Source organism: Montipora capricornis, unplaced genomic scaffold, assembly GCF_036669925.1.
Source record: "Montipora capricornis isolate CH-2021 unplaced genomic scaffold, ASM3666992v2 scaffold_466, whole genome shotgun sequence".
NCBI classification, from domain to species: domain Eukaryota; kingdom Metazoa; phylum Cnidaria; class Anthozoa; order Scleractinia; family Acroporidae; genus Montipora; species Montipora capricornis.
In genome coordinates, this window is record NW_027180202.1 from 1 (window position 1) to 25,000 (window position 25,000).

Sequence of the window (25,000 nt, forward strand, 5' to 3'; positions counted from 1 at the left end):
TCATTATGCACAGTGTCTATTCTTTTACAGGTAAAAGTCCCGTCTCTTTTTCGCAGGAACCTGAGACAGCAAATGATGTGCCTTCTCAGTGTGTTACTTAAAGTAGCTTGAACTTACGCCCTCTTTTTGACAATTTTTTAAACACGCGGGGAGTGTTCCTATTTCTTTTGGAAATTCTTTCAACCGTTGCTGTTGAAATATCACAAAAATCAGCAACTTTACTATCGAAAAGTCCTTCAATTTAACGTGGCTTCAGTAAAAAGCTCTGGCCGTGTGGAGTTTAATATCGAAACAGGGTTCAATTAAAGGCCATTACGCTTGTGCAGCTTTTCGCTCGTAAATCTACAAGATATCTTTCCTTTTTAGCAACAAGTCATCTCTTTCTATCAATTTCAAAAGTAGCTAAACATGCTTCGACATATTTTCATTATGAAAGTCCCATGAAAGCAAACGTTATAGAATACATTGGTAATGGCGCTTTTCATTATCTGAATTACGTCATTCAACACCCAGACAATCTCGGTCATAAATAGTTGTAACACTTCGCTTGAACAGCAAGTGAAGCGCATCAAGGCTGTTAATAACGTACCCCTCCTCCTCCCTCCAATCAATGTTGCATTTACCGGTTGGTTTTTGCACTCCAACCCATAAACATCAACATTGAAGGGGAGAGGGGGCAAATTGCCGTCTGTGTTACAACATTGTGACCGAGACTGTATTTATCAGGAATAATTGTTTTCAGCGCCGTAAGTGATGTGACGATTGCTGAAGTTATCGTTTTAGGCTTGTGAGCAATGTTAGTTGTCGTTAAATAGAATTTTGGCGATAGTATTAACGGTTTTGTAGTAAACTATAAAGTATGTAGACTGGTTTGGTGATATACAGATTTTCCGTTTCTTTTGTTGTGTTTTTGTTTTTGTGTTTGCACAAGCAATTAAAGAAAATCGACACTAGTGATATTTTGAGAGACTGATGTGTTTATCAGAAATGATTCACCACAACGTGAAAGTAGGCCATTTGCTGTAAAGGAAGGTTTGAAAAGGTTCCAAAGTCAAGTTGTATATCCTGATAACTACTGATAATAAGGCTACCAGTTAAATAATAGAGGAAGACTGCGTTAGTCGGCGCAGTTGGTGTGGTAGGTGAAAGGGCTGTGCCACTTGGAACAATGAATTCCCGTCAAGCGCGATTCGCGTATTTTATAACCGATCAGTCCAAATCTAATTGAAAAAAAGAAGAGATAAATACCGCATCTTGCATTTGAAAGGGCCACGAATTGAGGCACAGCGTTTCTTTTAAGTCTTCTTACATATATGTATAGCTCATTTTGCAACCCGTCAAGTACAACCTTCGCAGGGTAGATACAAAAGCGGCGGAAGTCGTATTTCTAAATTATTTCAGATGAACAGCAAATATCATCTTATGGCATGGTTTGGTGTTACTATTAGAAGGCCATTAGGTTCAGCTGCGAGCACCCAAGACCATTTAGATATGCGGGTTTTCTTTAAAGGATACGCCTATGATACGCCTATCTTCTATGTGTACCTTCCTTTGTCTGGATTAAAGAGAGTGGAATGATGCAAGTTCGTCTGAGTGTTTGTTTTCCTGAACTAGTCTATCCCCAGTCCTAAACTCTGTTCCTATTTTGGTTACACGGGATTGTGGTGTACCGTTGACGGATCACCATCCTTTTCGTCTTAATTTTGGCGTTGTGTTTTGAAAAAACTAGGAAGTTTAATCGTTCTGAACTAGTAGTAATTACTATGTGTAAGCACAATTAGTAGAAATCACAACAGCACATTTCTTAGGCTTATTTGCAACGGTACACCATGGTGATCCGTTCATTGCTAAATAATTTCAGTAGACTGTAATAATTTACTGACAACGGATCACCATGGTGTACCGTTGAGATTTTGAAGGAAAAAAAGGCCAATGGCTTGAAAATCTCGCTATTGTTAAGTTGTGTTCTAGTGCTTATTTTCTAGTAAACAATTGGGCAAAGAAGACCGATTTAAAGGGAGCGTGAATAATTTTGGAAAAAACGGTGACGGTGTACCGTGATCACAATGATGATGTTCATTGTTTGCACAAGCAATTTTCTACAAGTCAATGGGTGGAGTCCTTTATCTAAGGGAATATACCAGTAAATATAACTTTTTCTTTGCAGAGCTATAATTTCAATACCTATTAAAAGGCAAAACAACAAGACAATTGATTGTTAAGTAAAAAAGTAGAAGACAAATCGTTGAAAATAGTACTTGCAACCTTATGATGAAACCAACAACCTTTTTTCCACATACTCCACCGGTGTAAGAATGTGTTTACACACCAAAAAGAGAACATTTACTGTTGTACGCTATGGAGCTGAAAACGAGTTAAGGTAATAAATAATACTTGGTACCACCACCCCTCGTTCGGATCATTATGCACAGTGTCTATTCTTTTACAGGTAAAAGTCCCGTCTCTTTTTCGCAGGAACCTGAGACAGCAAATGATGTGCCTTCTCAGTGTGTTACTTACAGTAGCTTGAACTTACGCCCTCTTTTTGACAATTTTTTTAAACACGCGGGAGTGTTCCTATTTCTTTTGGAAATTCTTTCAACCGTTGCTGTTGAAATATCACAAAAATCAGCAACTTTACTATCGAAAAGTCCTTCAATTTAACGTGGCTTCAGTAAAAAGCTCTTGGCCGTGTGACGTTTAATATCGAAACAGGGTTCAATTAAGTGCCATTACGCTTGTGCAGCTTTTCGCTCGTAAATCTACAAGATATCTTTCCCTTTTAGCAACAAGTCATCTCTTTCTATCAATTTCAAAAGTAGCTAAACATGCTTCGACATATTTTCATTATGAAAGTCCCATGAAAGCAAACGTTATAGAATACATTGGTAATGGCGCTTTTCGTTATCTGAATTACGTCATTCAACACCCAGACAATCTCGGTCATAAATAGTTGTAACACTTCGCTTGAACAGCAAGTGAAGCGCATCAAGGCTGTTAATAACGTACCCCTCCTCCTCCCTCCAATCAATGTTGCATTTACCGGTTGGTTTTTGCACTCCAACCCATAAACATCAACATTGAAGGGGGGGAGGGGGCAAATTGCCGTCTGTGTTACAACATTTGTGACCGAGACTGTATTTATCAGGAATAATTGTTTTCAGCGCCGTAAGTGATGTGACGATTGCTGAAGTTATCGTTTTAGGCTTGTGAGCAATGTTAGTTGTCGTTAAATAGAATTTTGGCGATAGTATTAACGGTTTTGTAGTAAACTATAAAATATGTAGACTGGTTTGGTGATATACAGATTTTCCGTGTTTTTTGGTGTGTTTTTGTATTTGTGTTTGCACAAGCAATTAAAGAAAATCGACACTAGTGATATTTTGAGAGACTGATGTGTTTATCAGAAAAGAATCACCACAACGTGAAAGTAGGCCATTAGCTGTAAAGGAAGGTTTGAAAAGGTTCCAAAGTCAAGTTGTATATCCTGATAACTACTGATAAATAAGGCTACCAGTTAAAATAATAGAGGAAGACTGCGTTAGTCGGCGCAGTTGGTGTGGTAGGTGAAAGGGCTGTGCCACTTGGAACAATGAATTCCCGTCAAGCGCGATTCGCGTATTTTATAACCGATCAGTCCAAATCTAATTGAAAAAAAGAAGAGATAAATACCGCATCTTGCATTTGAAAGGGCCACCGAATTGAGGCACAGCGTTTCTTTTAAGTCTTCTTACATATATGTATAGCTCATTTTGCAACCCGTCAAGTACAACCTTCGCAGGGTAGATACAAAAGCGGCGGAAGTCGTATTTCTAAATTATTTCAGATGAACAGCAAATATCATCTTATGGCATGGTTTGGTGTTACTATTAGAAGGCCATTAGGTTCAGCTGCGAGCACCCAAGACCATTTAGATATGCGGGTTTTCTTTAAAGGAGATACGCCTATGATACGCCTATCTTCTATGTGTACCTTTCTTTGTCTGGATTAAAGAAAGTGGAATAATGCAAGTTCGTCTGAGTGTTTGTTTTCCTGAACTAGTCTATCCCCAGTCCTAAACTCTGTTCCTATTTTGGTTACACGGGATTGTGGTGTACCGTTGACGGATCACCATCCTTTTCGTCTTAATTTTGGCGTTGTGTTTTGAAAAAACTAGGAAGTTTAATCGTTCTGAACTAGTAGTAATTACTATGTGTAAGCACAATTAGTAGAAATCACAACAGCACATTTCTTAGGCTTATTTGCAACGGTACACCATGGTGATCCGTTCATTGCTAAATAATTTCAGTAGACTGTAATTAATTTACTGACAACGGATCACCATGGTGTACCGTTGAGATTTTGAAGGAAAAAAAGGCCAATGGCTTGAAAATCTCGCTATTGTTAAGTTGTGTTCTAGTGCTTATTTTCTAGTAAACAATTGGGCAAAGAAGACCGATTTAAAGGGAGCGTGAATAATTTTGGAAAAAACGGTGACGGTGTACCGTGATCACAATGATGATGTTCATTGTTTGCACAAGCAATTTTCTACAAGTCAATGGGTGGAGTCCTTTATCTAAGGGAATATACCAGTAAATATAACTTTTTCTTTGCAGAGCTATAATTTCAATACCTATTAAAAGGCAAAACAACAAGACAATTGATTGTTAAGTAAAAAAGTAGAAGACAAATCGTTGAAAATAGTACTTGCAACCTTATGATGAAACCAACAACCTTTTTTCCACATACTCCACCGGTGTAAGAATGTAAGAGAACATTTACTGTTGTACGCTATGGAGCTGAAAACGAGTTAAGGTAATACACCCTACTTGGTACCACCACCCCTCGTTCGGATCATTATGCACAGTGTCTATTCTTTTACAGGTAAAAGTCCCGTCTCTTTTTCGCAGGAACCTGAGACAGCAAATGATGTGCCTTCTCAGTGTGTTACTTACAGTAGCTTGAACTTACGCCCTCTTTTTGACAATTTTTTTAAACACGCGGGAGTGTTCCTATTTCTTTTGGAAATTCTTTCAACCGTTGCTGTTGAAATATCACAAAAATCAGCAACTTTACTATCGAAAAGTCCTTCAATTTAACGTGGCTTCAGTAAAAAGCTCTTGGCCGTGTGACGTTTAATATCGAAACAGGGTTCAATTAAAGGCCATTACGCTTGTGCAGCTTTTCGCTCGTAAATCTACAAGATATCTTTCCTTTTTAGCAACAAGTCATCTCTTTCTATCAATTTCAAAAGTAGCTAAACATGCTTCGACATATTTTCATTATGAAAGTCCCATGAAAGCAAACGTTATAGAATACATTGGTAATGGCGCTTTTCGTTATCTGAATTACGTCATTCAACACCCAGACAATCTCGGTCATAAATAGTTGTAACACTTCGCTTGAACAGCAAGTGAAGCGCATCAAGGCTGTTAATAACGTACCCCTCCTCCTCCCTCCAATCAATGTTGCATTTACCGGTTGGTTTTTGCACTCCAACCCATAAACATCAACATTGAAGGGGGAGAGGGGGCAAATTGCCGTCTGTGTTACAACATTTGTGACCGAGACTGTATTTATCAGGAATAATTGTTTTCAGCGCCGTAAGTGATGTGACGATTGCTGAAGTTATCGTTTTAGGCTTGTGAGCAATGTTAGTTGTCGTTAAATAGAATTTTGGCGATAGTATTAACGGTTTTGTAGTAAACTATAAAGTATGTAGACTGGTTTGGTGATATACAGATTTTCCGTGTTTTTTGGTGTGTTTTTGTATTTGTGTTTGCACAAGCAATTAAAGAAAATCGACACTAGTGATATTTTGAGAGACTGATGTGTTTATCAGAAAAGAATCACCACAAAGTGAAAGTAGGCCATTAGCTGTAAAGGAAGGTTTGAAAAGGTTCCAAAGTCAAGTTGTATGTCCTGCTAAATACTGATAAATAAGGCTACCAGTTAAATATAGAGGAAGACTGCGGTAGTCTGCGCAGTTGGTGGGGTAGGTGAAAGGGCTGTGCAACTTGGAACATTGAACTCCCGGAAAGCGCGAATAGCGTATTTTATAACCGATTAGGCCAATCTAATTGAAAAAAAGAAGAGATAAATACCGCATCTTGCATTTGAAAGGGCCACCGAATTGAGGCACAGCGTTTCTTTTAAGTCTTCTTACATATATGTATAGCTCATTTTGCAACCCGTCAAGTACAACCTTCGCAGGGTAGATACAAAAGCGGCGGAAGTCGTATTTCTAAATTATTTCAGATGAACAGCAAATATCATCTTATGGCATGGTTTGGTGTTACTATTAGAAGGCCATTAGGTTCAGCTGCGAGCACCCAAGACCATTTAGATATGCGGGTTTTCTTTAAAGGAGATACGCCTATGATACGCCTATCTTCTATGTGTACCTTTCTTTGTCTGGATTAAAGAAAGTGGAATAATGCAAGTTCGTCTGAGTGTTTGGTTTCTTGAACTAGTCTATCCCCAGTCCTAAACTCTGTTCCTATTTTGGTTAGACGGGATTGTGGTGTACCGTTGACGGATCACCATCCTTTTCGTCTTAATTTTGGCGTTGTGTTTTGAAAAAACTAGGAAGTTTAATCGTTCTGAACTAGTAGTAATTACTATGTGTAAGCACAATTAGTAGAAATCACAACAGCACATTTCTTAGGCTTATTTGCAACGGTACACCATGGTGATCCGTTCATTGCTAAATAATTTCAGTAGACTGTAATTAATTTACTGACAACGGATCACCATGGTGTACCGTTGAGATTTTGAAGGAAAAAAAGGCCAATGGCTTGAAAATCTCGCTATTGTTAAGTTGTGTTCTAGTGCTTATTTTCTAGTAAACAATTGGGCAAAGAAGACCGATTTAAAGGGAGCGTGAATAATTTTGGAAAAAACGGTGACGGTGTACCGTGATCACAATGATGATGTTCATTGTTTGCACAAGCAATTTTCTACAAGTCAATGGGTGGAGTCCTTTATCTAAGGGAATATACCAGTAAATATAACTTTTTCTTTGCAGAGCTATAATTTCAATACCTATTAAAAGGCAAAACAACAAGACAATTGATTGTTAAGTAAAAAAGTAGAAGACAAATCGTTGAAAATAGTACTTGCAACCTTATGATGAAACCAACAACCTTTTTTCCACATACTCCACCGGTGTAAGAATGTGTTTACACACCAAAAAGAGAACATTTACTGTTGTACGCTATGGAGCTGAAAACGAGTTAAGGTAATAAATAATACTTGGTACCACCACCCCTCGTTCGGATCATTATGCACAGTGTCTATTCTTTTACAGGTAAAAGTCCCGTCTCTTTTTCGCAGGAACCTGAGACAGCAAATGATGTGCCTTCTCAGTGTGTTACTTACAGTAGCTTGAACTTACGCCCTCTTTTTGACAATTTTTTTAAACACGCGGGAGTGTTCCTATTTCTTTTGGAAATTCTTTCAACCGTTGCTGTTGAAATATCACAAAAATCAGCAACTTTACTATCGAAAAGTCCTTCAATTTAACGTGGCTTCAGTAAAAAGCTCTTGGCCGTGTGACGTTTAATATCGAAACAGGGTTCAATTAAAGGCCATTACGCTTGTGCAGCTTTTCGCTCGTAAATCTACAAGATATCTTTCCTTTTTAGCAACAAGTCATCTCTTTCTATCAATTTCAAAAGTAGCTAAACATGCTTCGACATATTTTCATTATGAAAGTCCCATGAAAGCAAACGTTATAGAATACATTGGTAATGGCGCTTTTCGTTATCTGAATTACGTCATTCAACACCCAGACAATCTCGGTCATAAATAGTTGTAACACTTCGCTTGAACAGCAAGTGAAGCGCATCAAGGCTGTTAATAACGTACCCCTCCTACTCCCTCCAATCAAATGAATGTTGCATTTACCGGTTGGTATTTTGCACTCCAACCCATAAACATCAACATTGAAGGGGAGAGGGGGCAAATTGCCGTCTGTGTCACAACATTTGTGACCGAGATTGTAGTGTTTGCCCCATACAAGATTAAGAACTTATTCAGTGCCAAAGATGCTATTTCCAAATTATCACGATCCCGTGTGGTTTATAAATTTTCTTGCGCAGGCTGTAGTGCCTGCTATGTCGGCGAAACAAACCGACATCTTGCTACACGTGTTCGTGAACATTTAACATCGGATAAGAACTCGCATATCTTTCAGCACATTAATGGGTCAGAAGCATGCAGATCTTTATGCTCGGAGGAGTGTTTTTCAATCCTTGACACCGCCTCCACGCCTTTTCAACTAAAAATCAAGGAGGCCTTACACATAGGTTGGGAAAAACCCTCATTAAATAAGCAGGTTAATCATGTCAATTTAACACTTTCCCTGCAATTTTCCTCGTCCATACCCATTGTCTTCTCATCATTGTATTTTCTATTCACGTTGTTATTTAATCAGTACTTATGCATGTTATTAGCTATCTTTTATATAACACCGACTAGCGGTTTCACTTGTATTCACAACTGACGATGGATGTCGATCATCCGAAACATGTTTTGCAAATTTAAAATTGTGTGTTTCTTTTTGAAAGTTATTTCTTGCTTGCTATTAGTTCGAAAGTTCGGAAACATTGTACTATGAAAAATAATAATAGAGTAATAAGTTCATGTAACATAAATATTTCGCACTTCCTCCCGTGCAGATTTTCTCTTGTTTCGCGCCGCTCAGGAAAAATGTGATTTCTTAATGCATTTCAAAGATATAATGCATGTTTTTCTAACAAGACGCCTATAAGGGCGTATCCGTGGGATGCACAAACAGTTGACACAAATTGTCCAGTTACAGTGAACTTCACCCCCGGTTAAACTTGGGAAAATGGAGAGAAATTCCCAGAAAGATAACTTGAAGTTGTTTGTCGTAAAAACTCTTATTATTAATGTTACTAAATTTGCAAGTGCAAACAACGAAGCCATATTACGGGTTATCAGGATACTGGACATTTAGGTAAAAAATTGTAGGGATACGGGATATTTGGGGGGGAAATTGACGAAATTCGGGATATTTTTTAAAATAGGAACGCATTCGCATCGCATTGCGTACTTGTGGTAATGCAGTAACTTGACAGTCTTTTTTCCCATAACTGTCAATTGAGCAGCGCTTTGTTTTTTAGGAGATTCAAGTTGTCTTTGCGTAATATGTAGTTCTAATACTACAGGATATTGTTTTGGTATCGCAAATCATTACAGTGCCGTGGTAGATGTCTTTGCTAAATACCCCTTGAGAAGATATGTGGTTCAGTAAAATACTGAACCCAGAAAGATTGAAGAAAATAAAAGGCTCAAGGCTGACATGTTGATCATTTTCAAGTTTCCTTACAACTTCTTTTTTGCCACAAGTTTAATAAGCGTGTCCTCTGAGCTTCTGACAGCTTTGCAAGATAAAATTTCACTGACGCTCTCCCTGTCCGGCGGGGTTAGTATCTGGATGGGAGACGTCAAAATATGCTGTTAGGAACATACGACCGAAAATTCTATTTTAACGCTCAAAAAGGCGAACTAAGCCAGGAACAAAATTTGTTAGCATGCTTTATGCAAAACGAGAAGCTTCCGTGAAGGATACAATGGGTTGCCTTACAGAAAATCAGAAGGCACTGAATTGTGTGGTATTGAAATACAGCATTCCAGTTTCCGAAGAATAACAAATAAAAGACAAGCGAGAAACATTGGCTTCTGGGCTGACATGTTGATAATTTTCAAGTTCCCTCACAACTTCTTTTCACCACAAGTGTGCCATCTGAGCATCTGAATGCTTCGCAATACTAAAATTCACTGATGTTAAGCCCTTTCGGGCGGGGTTAGTATCAAGATGGGAGACCAAAAACAGTAAACCCCTCCTAAAACACAAGGATCTGACCGAAAATACTATTTACGCTAACAAATGCAAACTCAGCAAAGTACGGATTTTGTTAGCTTGCTTTACGCAAAATAAATATTGATGCAAAAGCAAATAACTATTGATACACAGTTTTTAGAAAGAGCAGAAGGAAGTTTCCGGAACGGTCGATCGAGAATAAAATATTTACGACATGAAAACAACATTAATTTTGAACCATGAATATAGAATATAAAAAGTTACGATCAGCGACAAACATTTTGGGAGATTTTTGCTACGTTCAAATAAATCGCAAAATCGAAAGTGACATGCCGGAATTCAGCGGGCGCCGTGATTAAGTTACCGGGGTATGTTTAGCCGCCAAACAGTGAAGTATCTGTGTCAAATGCTGGCAAGATACCGGGTTTTTGTAAGTTTCTTTTTCTGTCAAGTGTTATAAAGTTTGACACTGAAATGAGCGAAGTCAAAACAAAGATCACAATCGCCCAACTCTTGTTTATGCAAAGTCAAAATTTACTCTCCAAGACGCGCACGACGTTATTTATCACCAGGTAATTCCATCATTTTGGAAATAGCAGCTACTTTATTATTCATCTGCGTCACAATTTTTCACTGATTTTGGGCCTCATTTTGTTGAAACTCAAGCACGCTTTCAACAGGCCTGTGAACAAAGGCAGAAAAAGGCAGAAAATACCACAGAATCCTTTTCCAGCGAAAAATTTATTGAAACAAACAACATATTTGCTCTTAGAGGCGAAAACCTCTTCCTATTTCATTGCGTGCGTGAAGACAAGAAACCCAATCGTGTCAAATTACCATGTACTTCAGGGATCATGACTAAAACACCACACGAGTACATACGGGTAACATACGAGTAACATACGAGTAACATACGGAACATACGGATACATACGAATACATACGACTGACATACGACTAACATACGACTAACATACGGATACATACGACTAACATACGGATACATACGAATACATACGAGTAATACGAATGTTTTTCTCATAAAGGAAGCTCTAATTATAAGCCTTGCAAGCATTTTTCACGTCAGCAAACACGTACCCGGCTCAGTTTGAGGGGGGAGGGGGGGGGGGGGTGGGTGTTGATAGACCCTGCAAGGCTTTCGTTAAATTTAGTCACAGTAAAATAAATTCACATGGAGTGCAAAACCCTTAAGGCAGCGAAAGACGAGATACAAAAATCCTCAACTTGTGGCGCAACATTGTTTCGTTGCAAGTTCTGGTCGATGTTTCGCGTTTTTCACTTTGCGTGATCAACTTGACCCACAAGAAAAACATTTGTTGCGGGTTGAAGAAATGCAGGGCGCTGAGTGGTTGCTTTGCTAGTACAAGAGCACATTTGTTGCGCGACAAGTTGTGAGCTTGATGAAAAACGAGCAACAAAGCCAAAATTTGTTGCTCAGAGTAGATCCGCGCTCTACTTTTCGCAACAACTTTCTTCAACCCGCAACAAATGTTTTTGTTGCGCGACAAGTTGATCATGCAAGGTGAAAAACGGGAGAAATCGACCCAAACTTGCAACGAAATAATGTTGCGCGCCAAGTTAAGGCTTTTTGTATCTCGTAGCTTGCGCAACAAGATGACAATACATTTTGCATGTTGCTCTCGTAGTTGATTATAACTGTCAGGCCAGTTTACATTTAAGACACGTAAGGAAGTCAGAGCAGGTCTGTCATAATTTTTTACCCCATTTAAGCTTTCTGGCTTGATTTTGCACTGATTTTTTGCACTGATTTATCATAGGCAACTTAAGCTGAAATAGTGAAATCAAGATGGCGGATCTGATGACGTCATACGACATCAGCGACATCCAAAATATATTGTCATCTTGTAGCGCAAGCTAAGGGTTTTGCACTCCATGTGAATTTATTTTACTGTGACTAAATTTAACGAAAGCCATGGGGGGTCGATCAACATCCCCTCCCTCCCACCTCAAACTGAGCCGGGTACGTGTTTGCTGACATGAAAAATGCCTGCAAGGCTTATAATTAGAGCTTCCTTTACGAGAAAAACATTCATATTACTCGTATGTATTGGTATGTTAGTCGTATGTATCCGTATGTTACTCGTATGTTACTCGTATGTTACTCGTATGTATTCGTATGTATCCGTATGTTCCGTATGTTACTCGTATGTTACTCGTATGTTACCCGTATGTACTCGTGTGGTGTTTTAGTCATGATCGGTAAATACAGCTCACTTTGATTTCTGCTCGACGGGCGATAGATTGTTGTCCAATTCAATTACTCGTCGCCTTTACGATTCCAGGTATTTTTTTTCACCGCCAGCCTAGTTTATCCAACTGACTTTCCATTATTGAGCTCCATAAGGGTATATTTTGTTTTAGATCCACTAAAACGCCATTTGCGTTACATGACTTTCGACGCCATTGCAGGTTAAGTTTATCATTCTACTGTGTCCACCAGAGAAGTCTACGCATTTCCACTACCCTCTCTATCCTAAGAAAATACGGGCAGAAGGCTCTATGCAGAAAGATACCACTTAGCAGGGGAGTGACGGGCAAGACTTTTACCGACACGGAAAAAAAAATAAAATAATAATCTACCCATTTTCCGACTGGGATGCCTACGGCAACCCAGTAACAAATATTGACACAAACGTAAATAAATATTGATATGTATTTTTTAAGAAGAGCACAAGGAACTTTTTAGGAAGTGTCGAACTTAACTCAATATCCGTGAGGTATGCACATTTGTGACTACGATGTAAAAAACTAAAACCAAGAAAGAAAACGAAAACTAACGGCCCCAAATTGTTACCGTGGCTGCCTTAGGAATCCCACGGAATTATAATCATAAACAATTTTCAACAAATAAAACGGTTTTAAGATTAAAACTAGATCAATTTGACAAAAAAAAAACAATGCGTCACTACCGAGCAAACGTTTTGGAATCCTTTCTTTGCGTTTATTAGTCATTCAGCTTGTCAGAGAGAGTCCCACTAAAAACATGAGCGACGTCAAAGTTCCTGACTTCTCAGCTATCAAAGGAGACTTTTGGAAAAAAGCTGCAAACAGCCTTGTGATTCCAAAAAGAACAATTATGAAAGCTAAAGGTATAGATGAGTTTCATGTCCATTCTTTTATTTATCCACCCATTTTTACGCACATCCATTTATCCATCTGCCCATCTCACAACTCCATCAGTCAGTCGCTTGCTCATTCTTCAATTTATTTGTTTATTTATACCTATATGATCAATTTATCATGCATTTAACTAGTTATATACCCATCTCTTGTCTTCATATCCTTTCTCTTCATTTCTCCCATCCTTCTTACTTTTTTGCATGTGTTTAATCCTTGTCTCCGTTTTCTTTACAAAGAACGTATCAACACTTAAGTCATTGCACCATTGCGTTTTAAGATTAGAAATAAAACGAGTGAGCAGCACTAGTTTGTGGGAGCTATATAACATGTGGAGTATAACAGTATCTTGGAAAATAGCTCGGAGTTATCTCATCATAGTAATGATCTGGGGGATTTCCGAAAAGAGTCCCCAATTTTTGCAAGACGGTTTCCACAAGTCACAAGTTTCTTTTGAATTATAAATTTATTTATTTCACATTGGACACACAATGATATCAACAATTATATGCGTAGTATATTTGTTTTGTAGGATACTACACGTATATTTTCATGCTCTTCAAAGATGTTGAAAACGCTCTGCCCACCGAAACGACAGCAAAGTAAGTTATCGTTTCACGTTCTGTCATTCACTCTGCTTTTATGCCTTGTTATCCTCCAAACCTCTTCCTGCTTGACATTTTTAAAGTTCCGTTTATATTTAGACCTGGAAATGTTTCATCTGGTGATTGGCAAGTGTCCTCTGTGGTGATGTCTTGTGTCCTTTTCCTTGATGAAATACCTGTCAAGAACCTTTCACCTCCTGCTATTTTAACATTTAACATAACTGTAAGTACAAGCCAATTTAGTTCAAATGTCGCTTATTTGTTAGAATTTTACAAATTGGATTGTCATGAGCTTAAATGAGAGACGGACAAATTCATCACCCCTTAATCAATGCTATCGAGTTATTATCAAGGTCTCTTTATTTAAATCAAGTGTGCTCTAACTTTTTCGTTCGTTTATGAAAAAATCAGCAACGACGGGAAGAGGAGAAATTTTCTCAGAAGTCTTGTATCGCTTATTACCCTTTGTCCGTAGTTGATAACCCCCACTTGCAAAGAAACAATGAGACAAACACATTTGAGTAAAACTGTTGGAGATCCGTGGTCATAGTTAAAGTTCTAAGGGGGTTTAAAACAGATCTAAAAATGTTAGGACAAAATTTTCGACCGCCTTCAGCGGTCTTCATCAGAGGAATGTACTTTGCATACACCCAAATTATTTTGGAAACAGGCGTGAAAACCAAGGACAAAAGGCTTTTTCTAGAGTCGTTGCATTCACTCCTGGACAGGAACTCTGTTAATGAGAGAGCACTCTTCCCAAGGGCTTACGCATCACTGGTTTCCTCCCTTAGGAGCAACGAACAGTGACGTCTTTTGCTATATATTTGCATTCAGTTACTTGCAGAGTACATTCCTGTGAAGAAGACCGCAGAAGGCGGTCGAATATATGGTTTTAAGATTTTTAGATCTGTTTTAAACCCCCTTCTTAGAACTTTTAACAGTTGAATGTTTGTTATAAAACAATTTAGTACTCAAACTGGACCTGTTTGATTGGATACCCGTGACTTAAGGACGTTCGCGCCCATTGGTACTGCGCATTTTTTCGCGCATGTCACGCACACGTCATGCATAGCAGACCACGAAGGTAAACAAACAGCATCGAGTGTTTGATTCTCGCTCCGGCAAAGGGTCGCTTGTGGGATCATGGGATAGCTGTGGACCCAGGTCTTCTCGGAAATGTCACGCAATGACGTGACAGTGCGAATAGACAATTGCTTTGAGAACTTCGCAGCGATTTTACTTTCTTGAATGCTCGGTTACCCCCATTTTTCTTTCCGTAGATCACTTCCTTTCCAGATTTTGTCCATTTTAACAAAAAACAAAAAAAATCTGTACGTGAGAAGTTACAAATATTTCGCCTTTTATGCTCTCGTTCGACCGAAGTTTTCTTTCTTAGACTAGTATGTATCGTTTTTCAAGGTCTATTTCACCTCAGAGAAAGATATCAGCTGCAAAAGTTTATTTAGTTATATTAGTTGTGTTGAATTGATTAAGTTTACCTGATCTAAATTTCACTAATGTAGCTTTTTTGTTGCTGACAGTTGTAAGCTAAGATCGTCTTAAAATAACGCAAGTTTCTAAAAGTGCACCTCATGATCTCGAAAACGAGCAAGGTGACCACCCATTTTTTTTTTGCCTTTTTGGCAAAAATAGATCATTACCATTCTGAGTGACAAGTTTAAAAAGAATCTGTTCGTGGAAACATTTTGGACGCTAACGTCCTTAAGTTTATGGAAAACGATACAAATGTGACCATTTTTAAGACAACGCAACTTATATAATAAATGCCCAAAACGCACGATGATTATCTATACATTGATTAATTTATTAATTTAGGTGCCTTCACAACTGTGATGCTGCAAGCGCATTTTTTTTATGTATGCTATTAAGAACGGCTGCAGTTCTATTTATATCGACCGAAGGCTTAACTATGAGCGGAGCGTATTCCATGTATTCCAAGAAATCCCTTCAGCTGTCTGACGTGTTTTTTTTTCTATTTTCTTGTTTCTCCAGGCCGCTGAAGTTCGTGAAAAACAGTGCTCCTTTTGGGATAACAACGAAGGGTAACCAATGACCTACTTTTTTTAAGTTGAGACAAGAAAATTCTGTCCATTTGACCTTTCTGAACAATGTGGACAAACAAGCGTAAGCTATCCCGCTTTGAGGTCCTTCTCTCTGGCTGTTTTTCATTCGCAACTGTCTAACAAATTTTTAGATTTTTTGAGGTAAAAGAACATTAATATCGCATGTCATGTAACAACACATGAATCTGTCTGATCCATAGTCAGTGCTATCACGATGCTCTATCCAGTGTAAAAATCAGTGGATACGTTTGAAAATGGACCTTAATGGTTTAAGTCCCTCGCGGGATGAGGCTGCATGAAAACAGGGTACAACGTAATGACCAAAAAAGAATATACGAAAGGAAATATCCTAAAAGCAAATAAAACAGGAAAAATAGATTGAGCAATTAGTGTCTTAAGCAGTTATCTTTTTTGGGAACTTGTATAAGGTTTCAGCCATCTGGCGACGGCCCTTGTTGCTCACAATGTTGAAATGCAAAAATCGGTTTAAACATTAAGTATCATGTATATGGTTACTATTTTAACACATCCTTTTAATGCAAATTTCTTGTTAATCTTCCTCTGTAGTGAATGGTCACCTGAAGGCATCGAAGAAATAAATTCTTCAAGCTCTGAATCAATTGTCTGCAAAACCAACCATTTTACAAGCTTCGCTGTGCTTATCAAGCACAAGGATACACAGGTTCCTGATGCCTCATCCTCTTGGAATCTTTTCTCCTATACGAGAAGGAGCGAGTTATCCTTCCTGCCACAATAAATATTACATGAAGATGTTAAGACTAACAAAATTACATAGACGACTTTTACACTAAATTTAGCGCTTCCAGGCTAAATACTAGATCTGCATTCTCATCATATTTCGTTTTAAGCATTTCCATTTTCCGGTTACTCCAGGCGTAGATCTGCAAATCATATGACGGTCTCAGTTGTGTATATAGACCTTTTTCACAATGGCGGCCCAATAAAATACTCTTTTGTTTTGATGCTCAAAACCCTTTCTAGCCTCGCTGCAATGCGCAAAATTCAAAAGAATATGTTAACCAAAACGAGGCCAGTAGGTTCAATTAACATAAATACAATAGAATATTAAATCAGTCGCCATTTATGAAAGTGGTCTATTCTTTCTTTCCCCTAGCTTTCCAAGAAAGACCGGCTGGCTTTGAGTATCATTACTGACGTGGGCTGTGGTGTGTCGACAGTGGCGCTCATCATCACCTTAATTGTCTTTCTGAGCATTGAGTAAGTGTAGTTTCGTGTTTTATTTCATTTCAAGACACATTTAACATGATGTCATTGGCTTAAACGTCTGATTTTTCACTCAATCAGTTTTCTATAGCTTTCATCGTTTCCTTCCACTTTCAATTCACTTTTCATTTTCACTTTACTTACAAACAAATCATGATTGTACAAATAATACCATGGTAGCCCACAGTTAGCATAGCTCAGTATTATAGACGGGCCACTCACACTACGACAGTATTACTGGCTCTCATAACAAAGTAAACAAAAGACACTTAGAAATTGACAAGAGTTACACAAACAAACGCTTCGTACATAAGATAGAAAAATGCTCTAAAAATCAATTGAGATATAATTGTAGGTAACTAGTTTTTGATCGTGGGCGATTAATTTTTCCAGAGAATGTATTTTATAATTTTTTAAATGATTTGACATTTCTCTTTAAAAGGTCTCTTTCAGCAGATCGTCATAAGATTCATACGAACCTTGTGGTATCATTACTATTGGCACAAGTTCTCTTCCTGGCTGGAATAAAAGAAACTTCCAACAAGGTTAGTTTTTCATTCCTTTTTGCGTTTTTATCCTTTTACCTTCAGTTGATAGCGGAGCTCCGCGCGCCGAAGGCGATCGCGCGGAGCACCATAGTTAAGAAGATATGGTAAACCATAGATGCGAGAAATTTTGGTTTTAGCTATGACGTCATCATGCGTCCATCCGGTCGTTCGTCTACCCTTCCATCTATGTCATTGTGACCAGTATCACTTGACCATATCGCGGGCTTGATAAATATCAAGCAATTTAAGAACGGCAGCTGAAAAATAACGTTGAGGAATTGAGGTTAGTGATGAAAATAAGCATGATTGTGCGTTCGAGCCATTATTTTGAGCACATGTTTTTAAAATGCCACGAATTAACTCGTTGCCGTCTTTTCCGCGTTGAAAATCGCGCTAGCTCACTAAATTAACCTCTCATGAACGAAAACTTCATATTTTGGACTTTTGGACGATCTGTTCAAATTTTTTTGCCCATCGAAGTCCGTAGCGTAATCAATTATGCAAAACACAATCGCGTTTGTTTGTCGTCATAGAGAAATGACAGGTGTGGACAAAAAAGTTCTAAAAATTCACAGATTCTTCTTTCTAAGCCAAATTTGGTGGAAATATTGGTTAACTAAATTTAAAAACTTATAATTTAACCTTCTGTACCAGAACAATATTTTTGCGATTTTTTTTTATCACGGTTATCTTTCTGAAAAGTCTTTGGTTTTTATGCTGAAATTTTCTTTACTGAAAAGCTTATTTTTTAACCTTTAAAATGAGATATTCTCAACCACATTTCTATAAATAATTAAGTCCAGAATAGTTAATTAGTTTCATTGGTCTTTGACTGTGTGACCCTTGTTATCAACAGAACGCAAATGAGATAAATAACTCGCGAGCTCCGCTTTTAGGTTTGGCTAAATCTATATATTACTTTTGAGTTGTGTTATGCACACATGTAGCAGTGATATATGAGGTCTACGCGTTTCAATGACCATCCTTGATTGGATATGACGGCTACTCTTTTTTTTCAAAACAGGTCATATGCAAAACAATCGCTGTTTTTCTACACTACTTTTTTCTGACCGCTTTTACTTGGATGCTGGTGGAAGGATTGCACTTGTATCTTAAAGTGGTCCAGGTTTTCAAAACAGAGAATGTGAAAATTCTATATTACTACATTTTCGGATGGGGTAAGTTCTTTTTGTCCGAATTAATATGCCAGATTTACTTTCGAGTATGGTTTGCACATATCATGTACGAAACAGCAAACATTTCAATCCGTTTTAGTAGTAGAGGCAATTCTCTGGAACGAAAAAACCTTTTAAGCATATGAAGACTGACCTTTGTAATCACTGGCACTTCCTAAAGTGAATCAGAAGGTATTTTTACATTTAACTTAACGTAAATCCCAAGGACTTCGATATTGTAATATATCAGCACAGCGTCCTTTTTAGGTACTTCGTTTTCAATTCATAATGAGTTACTTAGTGATGTGTGTCGGTGTTGCTGGTAAAACCCGTTTTCAGGTTGAATCCGTTAATTGGTGATCTTCATTTTACCTTGGTTAAATATGCACTATACCTGGTTTGAAGCAGGTATCAAAGGGCCGAAACACCTATTCCTCCCCTCAAGCTGTCTTACGCATATCAATTGATGTTTCGTATCATCGTGTCGGTTTCTATAGTCATTCACTTATCCATTGAGTCTCGACATTGCAACATAACAAGGGATTAAAGAATTGTACCATGCACTTACCGGTACTCGACCTCGGACTCTCCAGATCTATAGTCCCTTAACTTCACGAACACACTACAACGACGAACATGCTCATCCCAATACAGTTCTTTTCATTATTTACTTTTGTATAACAAGTTACTTGATATCCATGTATAATAACGAAAACTAATCCTAAGCTGACTTCAAGTTTCTCTAGACCTGAGTTACGCTCCAAAAAAGTTTCTTCAATTCAGTCTGAATGTGTATTCAACCAAGGTAAAATGAGGATTACCAATTTAACCTAGAAAAAACGACTTAAACCTGAGAAGGGATTTTACCTGCAGCATCTATACGTCATCGCCTCGTGATTCCTCACAATTGCAGCTTTACTGCGGAACTGAAACAGTCACTGCTTTGATTACCCGGCATACATGTCATATATTTGTAGATGCTCTTTGCTCTTCCCATGTAAAAGGAGACTAAATGTTTGGTCAGCGGTAAAAAAAAGTGAAAACGAACATCTGGAGGCTCTCTTTTTTTTTCTTTCTAAAGTAAAGCAGCATTTTCTTAATTTTTCTGCAGGCTTTGCAATCATACCAGTCGGAATCACAACTGCTATGAAATCAAACCACTACGGAAACAACGAAATGTGAGTTTATTGATGATGGTGAAATTTCAAGTCGTATTGCTGAACCAGACTCACCTTTCATCTTTGAACGAGCATGCTCATTTACTCTCTCTTTTAGCTGCTGGCTGTCATTGGAAGATGGAACAGTTTGGGCTTTCATCGGTCCGGTGATTGGAATTATACTGGTAGGTAAAAAGTGAAAGGTTTTCGCCATCATCATTGTCTTCATAGTCATCATCATTATCGACATCGTCCATTTCCCAAAAGTGATGTCAGCAGAACATTTGTCCTGATAGTAGTGATATGTTATAGATATCTTGCTACCGACCATTTGAAGGTAGCGTGTTACTGAAATCGCTTTTCCAGTAAAAGTTTAGTGCTTCTGAGACGAGATATGATGCATTTTTCGCAAGAAAGTTACGCACACTTTTGTTTTTTGTTGTCTTTGGAGAAATTTGCTCTTCGGAACCAAAATTTTCTCAATTAGGAACCAATGTTCCTTGGAGCAATAGGTTACTAATTCGTTTTTTGAGGAACGCCTCGTTCATTATTTTTTAATCCTTATTGTTATCATCCTTTTCACAGTTTTTGTTATTAAACAATTAATTTAATTAATTACATTAAGTGGTAATTAAATTAAATTAAATTAAATTATTTATTTGGTAAGTAATTCAATTGGTAATTACACCATAATTTTCTATGCATATTAGTTTACTAATTCTCAAAGTTTGAAATATTTGATTCATAACTGTGTAGCCAGCACAAGGACACCTTAATTACGTTTCAATCCAACAAATTGCAGTGACCAGCACGCTTAGGTTTCTGTAAAGAGGATGTTTGCCGTATAGAAGTTGTCATTCGTGCCGGGCCAAAAATCTTGTTTCAGTCGATGTTTTCGTGTGCTATGACTGCCCTGTACTTCACTGGCCTCAAGCGTACTCGGACAAAACTGTTGAAACAGTGACACAAATTCACCTTCATTTTTACACACCCCTACTTACTCTCCCCTTCTCACTCCCCTCCCCCCTCAGTGAATGTTGCTGAGTATTGTCATATGTTCTTCAGTATATTTCCGACCAAGAGAAATCAAGATAGAGTTTAGGGGAAGGGGAAAGGGCAGCTTTTAATCAGAACGTTTGTTTAAGTAGTTGAAGTACCAAAAATGTCGCTTTGTCTCAACAGGTTTTGTCGGAGATTGTAGCTTGATTCACCGCTGACCTATCGACGTTTCTGTTTAACAGGTTAATTGCTTTATATTGTTCATGGTAATCAAGACCGTTGTGGTATCTGCGTCCTCGGTGAAAAACGACAAGCATGACCACATCAAGTAAGTACGGGCAGAGTGAAATCTTATCAATTGAGGTCGTTTGCAAACAGTTCAGACATCACACCTCTTGAAGTAGAGAATATCCTTACTTGGGCAAATAACAATGGGATGACAATTCTCTTACTAAGACCAAAGAAATAATTGTTAGGGGGACAACTGAAAGGTCTTTAGCACCTGTTGTATTTGAAACTCACTAGAAAACATTTCTAAAGATTTTGGGGGTGTATTTTCGTGGTGACCCAACTATTGGGAAGAGTCTACTTAATAGAGCGGGTAAGGGTATGTACATCTTGCGAAATATGGGTACTCATTTGATTCCCTGCATTATCTTTTGCACAGTCTAATTATGTCATTTATGGAGTTTCGCAAAGCAACAAATATCTTGCTAAAATAGATAAGTTTCAAAATAGAGCGTTATGTTTCTTAAGGGAGGTCACACCAGTTTAAAAAATATTGGAAATTTCTAATAGGATTGTGGAAAAGTGTTAATATCTCGACTGATGCCCCATTGGTGGACGTCTTGCCGCCTTTGCGATCCAGATTGTTGAGAAACAGAGGCCATCCCTTCACGCTTCCGGCCATCAGAACTAAACGTTTTAAACGCACCTTCAAAAACAGATGTCTTTTCAACTTTGTTTAATTCCTTTTTCAGTAGTTAATTTATCGTTTTAAAGATTTCTATGCAACTGTTTTGTATTATATTATTATAGTATTTTGTAACAGAGAACGTTGCTTTAATATAGAGCATTTATTAACTGAATCAGTGATAGAGGAAGCTCTTTTGTGTGTCGGGCTGGGGCCATTTGTTAATCAGTGCTGTATCTCTGTTGGAGCTTAGCGTCCTAAACCAGTCCTGGGAGCTGATGTAATATCTGCGTCCCGACCAAAACAGTTTTAATATAGTCAGTTGAACATTTGCTGTTTTTTCGTTCCCCAGAGCTGGAGTCAAGGGGTTGTTCGTACTTATGCCAATTCTTGGCGTTGGCTGGATTCTTGGCCTTTTTGCTTTAAACAAAGGCACTGTTGTCTTCGAGTATGCTTTTGCCATCGTCAATGGATTTCAGGTTAGCATGAATAATATTGATTTTATTTGATTAAACTGCAAGAATGTTTTCGACAGTAGCATGACGGCAAAGAAATAAACGGACAAAACTTCAATTCATTTCATCCCGGCCCTCACAGATGCGTGTCGGGCGCAAAATACATCGTGACAAACAAGGGGTTATAGGTTTAAGCTGTTTGATAATTTGGGGCCGGGACGTTCATTTGAACGTTTGAAAGAATTGTGATCTGATAACTGAGCTTCCAATACCAACCGGATCCGTTTGTTGACGAAACGTTTGGAGAGAAGCTGTCTGTGAGTGGAAATTACCTGTAACTTTCAGATAATAAACACAAAATAACGATGTAAAGAGGACGTGTAACCAATCGTCTTGGCCAATATTGTGTCTTACTGAGCTGGACTTGTTGCATCAGAAATAAACATGTAAAAACAACAACTTTCTGTGGTTTTATTTCAATTTTATAGGGCTTGCTCATTTTCCTGTTGCATTGTGTATTTAACAATGAGGTATGTACAAATTTATGCGAAATCGATTCGTCAACTGACTGCAACTATGGCCGAGAAATCAACCTGCAATTGTAGGACGAGTTGCTTGGAACGGGGTAAACTAAATATCATGATAACAATTTGGTTTTTATCGGTCATCTGTCACCAACAGCTCTGCACAGAATGTCCCCAAAACTCCTGATGTCCGTGTTTTTTTCCCTCATTTCTCCTTAGCAGCTTTGTTACTTGAATATTATACTCAGATTAGATTCCTGTTTGCATAATTTCCTGTGAAGCATAAAATGACAGCATTACGTCTTCACTACGGTAGCATCCTTCTTCACATGGCGCTTAATTCATTGGAAAAGTGATGTCTTCCTTAGGCTTCATTCAGCACCTCATCCACATTTAGTTTGTGTATTGCTCGACTTGTTTGAACAGGTTGAAAGAGCTGGGATGTGACAAAACCTATTTGCTAATTGTGAAATTTATAAATGAGTTGTTCTTAAACTTCTATCCTTTTAGGTTCGCCAGGCGTTTCGTCGACACAGAGAGAAGAATGCCCTTTCCAAGGAAAATGACTCCCAATATCATGCTTCTTTCTCGCTGTCGGTGAGAATTCATTTGAGAGAACAATGACTGTTTTAAGAAACAAGCAAGATAAAGGTGTGGCCGATAGTTCAATTTAAGCGGCATTGACGATCATTGCACATGTCACCGTTAGACAAAATTCCGGCGGAATAGCTGTGTAGCCAAAACTCTTACATGCATAGATTGTCAACCCAGACTGGTTACACATCTTGGTGACTAACTAAGCCGCAGTCTTATCAAGATGCATGCTGTATGAAAAATTTGGGTGATTTTGAATTAGTGACAGTCAGTAACATCATCTGTATCAGGATGGTTGGCTCTTTCCTTTAATCCGCTTTCCCAGTTTTCCTTCAGTTTTTTTGCAAAAATCTGGTAAGTGACGTTCTGTGTGTTTTATTTAAAGCAATCCACAGACTCAGGCGGCAAAAAGCGTCCACTTTCCCACGAGTCCCAAGAAAAGGTCAAAGGTGAATGTTCGCTCATTTTAATAACCTCATAGTCCTAGGTTTTAAATCTAACTTTTAATTTAATGTCGATCTCTTGTTTTGAAAATCTTACCTGTTTGTATGCAAACTTATTCATCATTTCAATTCTTATCTTACAGTCGCAAATTGTATAAATGACGCATTGAACGGTTTACTTCTTAGTTTTTCAAAAGAGGCCGTTGACAGTCGGCGTTCGTTAATTTCCACCAGTGATGTTTTTCAAATAAACTAACAGCGAAATAGAGAAGTGATTCTCACACTTATCAAGACGATGGTAAGTGCCTATAACTCCCAAAACCTTTTTTTCCCAGATGAATCGTTGTGTCATGATGGGAAAAGTAGTACTTCTGGGTCAAAAATACGGTTTTTCTGCCCAACGACCGGGTGAAAGGAGGACTAGCACTAGTGACGTAAAACCCGAACATTCGCAACAGGACAAACAAAGCAAAAACATAGGAGAGACAAAAACCAAAGCAAAAGACGTAGTATTTGAAAACAGCTGTTACTCGGCGGACATTGGCTAAGAGCAGTGACATTCATTAAATGGCCTCGAGCGATTTCAGTTTGGTTTCCAGCCGTTCAGATTCTGTGGTCTCCGAAGTAGAAGATTACGAGTTAGGTGCTGAAGGCTCGCCAAAACTGGAGCCTTCAAACCACAAATGTGGAAGAAACGCATAGGCATCCCGACGAGCCGCTAGCAGACGAAGAATGGCTAGCGTTATAGGAGAAAGAAAGAAGGACGAATTAAAAAATACAGAAAACACTCCAAAGTGCTTCAATGGAACAGTTTCGAACGGTGTTACAGCCAAAGACAACACATTTCTCAGTCATTTTTTCAGCTCTGACCAGAGTTAGTACTAACTCTGTTCTGACTGGCTCGCTCTGACCGAAGTCCGGGTTTTACGTCACAAATTACACTCGACCCATACCCTTTCGGCGAATTCTGCAGCCTCGATTTTTCGCCACTTTGAAAATACAAAGAAAATTCCGGTTTTGACCAAAAACAAGAATTTTTGGGCCATTTTTCTCGGCATGATGTAAAGATACATTTGGGCAAAAACAAAAACAAAAAAAGAATGGGGTTATAGGCACTTTAAGCAATTGTCTTTTATAGACACCTGAAAACTTCAGGTGCCTTCAACTGGATTCGAACCCATGGCCCCTGTAATGCGTCATTGGTAGAGTGTTGCAGTAGCATTGCAGAGGTCATAGGTTCGAATTCCGTTGAAGCCATCAGAATGTTTCA

The 25,000-nt window shown here is 38.3% G+C and overlaps 2 protein-coding genes across 2 annotated transcripts in view; both read left to right on the plus strand.

Annotated features, from left to right (window-relative positions):
• Positions 1 to 12,824: 12,824 nt before the first annotated feature.
• On the plus strand, positions 12,825 to 13,901 carry LOC138036192 (uncharacterized). Its single transcript, XM_068882550.1, has 3 exons — positions 12,825 to 12,960; positions 13,521 to 13,590; positions 13,693 to 13,901. The coding sequence occupies exons 1-3, from the start codon at positions 12,855 to 12,857 to the stop codon at positions 13,892 to 13,894; spliced, it is 378 nt and encodes a 125-aa protein (XP_068738651.1). The 5' UTR covers positions 12,825 to 12,854; the 3' UTR covers positions 13,895 to 13,901.
• A 277-nt stretch (positions 13,902 to 14,178) lies between these two features.
• LOC138036194 (adhesion G-protein coupled receptor D1-like) overlaps positions 14,179 to 25,000 on the plus strand; it is a 13,323-nt gene continuing 2,501 nt past the window's right edge. The window contains exons 1-13 of the mRNA XM_068882551.1: positions 14,179 to 14,370; positions 15,607 to 15,656; positions 16,245 to 16,359; positions 16,813 to 16,916; positions 17,365 to 17,467; positions 18,495 to 18,648; positions 19,757 to 19,823; positions 19,921 to 19,987; positions 21,044 to 21,129; positions 22,067 to 22,193; positions 22,658 to 22,699; positions 23,204 to 23,290; positions 23,673 to 23,736. Of these exons, the coding sequence (XP_068738652.1) occupies positions 14,179 to 14,370; positions 15,607 to 15,656; positions 16,245 to 16,359; positions 16,813 to 16,916; positions 17,365 to 17,467; positions 18,495 to 18,648; positions 19,757 to 19,823; positions 19,921 to 19,987; positions 21,044 to 21,129; positions 22,067 to 22,193; positions 22,658 to 22,699; positions 23,204 to 23,290; positions 23,673 to 23,736 (1,258 nt within the window). The remainder of the gene's footprint in view (positions 14,371 to 15,606; positions 15,657 to 16,244; positions 16,360 to 16,812; positions 16,917 to 17,364; positions 17,468 to 18,494; positions 18,649 to 19,756; positions 19,824 to 19,920; positions 19,988 to 21,043; positions 21,130 to 22,066; positions 22,194 to 22,657; positions 22,700 to 23,203; positions 23,291 to 23,672; positions 23,737 to 25,000) is intronic.

Excerpts from the sequence above, each read along its gene's own strand:
- LOC138036192 (XM_068882550.1), top strand. The coding sequence starts at position 12,855 with ATGAGCGACGTCAAAGTTCCTGACTTCTCAGCTATCAAAGGAGACTTT. Across the intron at positions 12,961-13,520 it reads AACAATTATGAAAGCTAAAG|GATACTACACGTATATTTTC; the intron begins GTATAGATGAGT and ends TTTGTTTTGTAG. Across the intron at positions 13,591-13,692 it reads CCCACCGAAACGACAGCAAA|ACCTGGAAATGTTTCATCTG; the intron begins GTAAGTTATCGT and ends GTTTATATTTAG.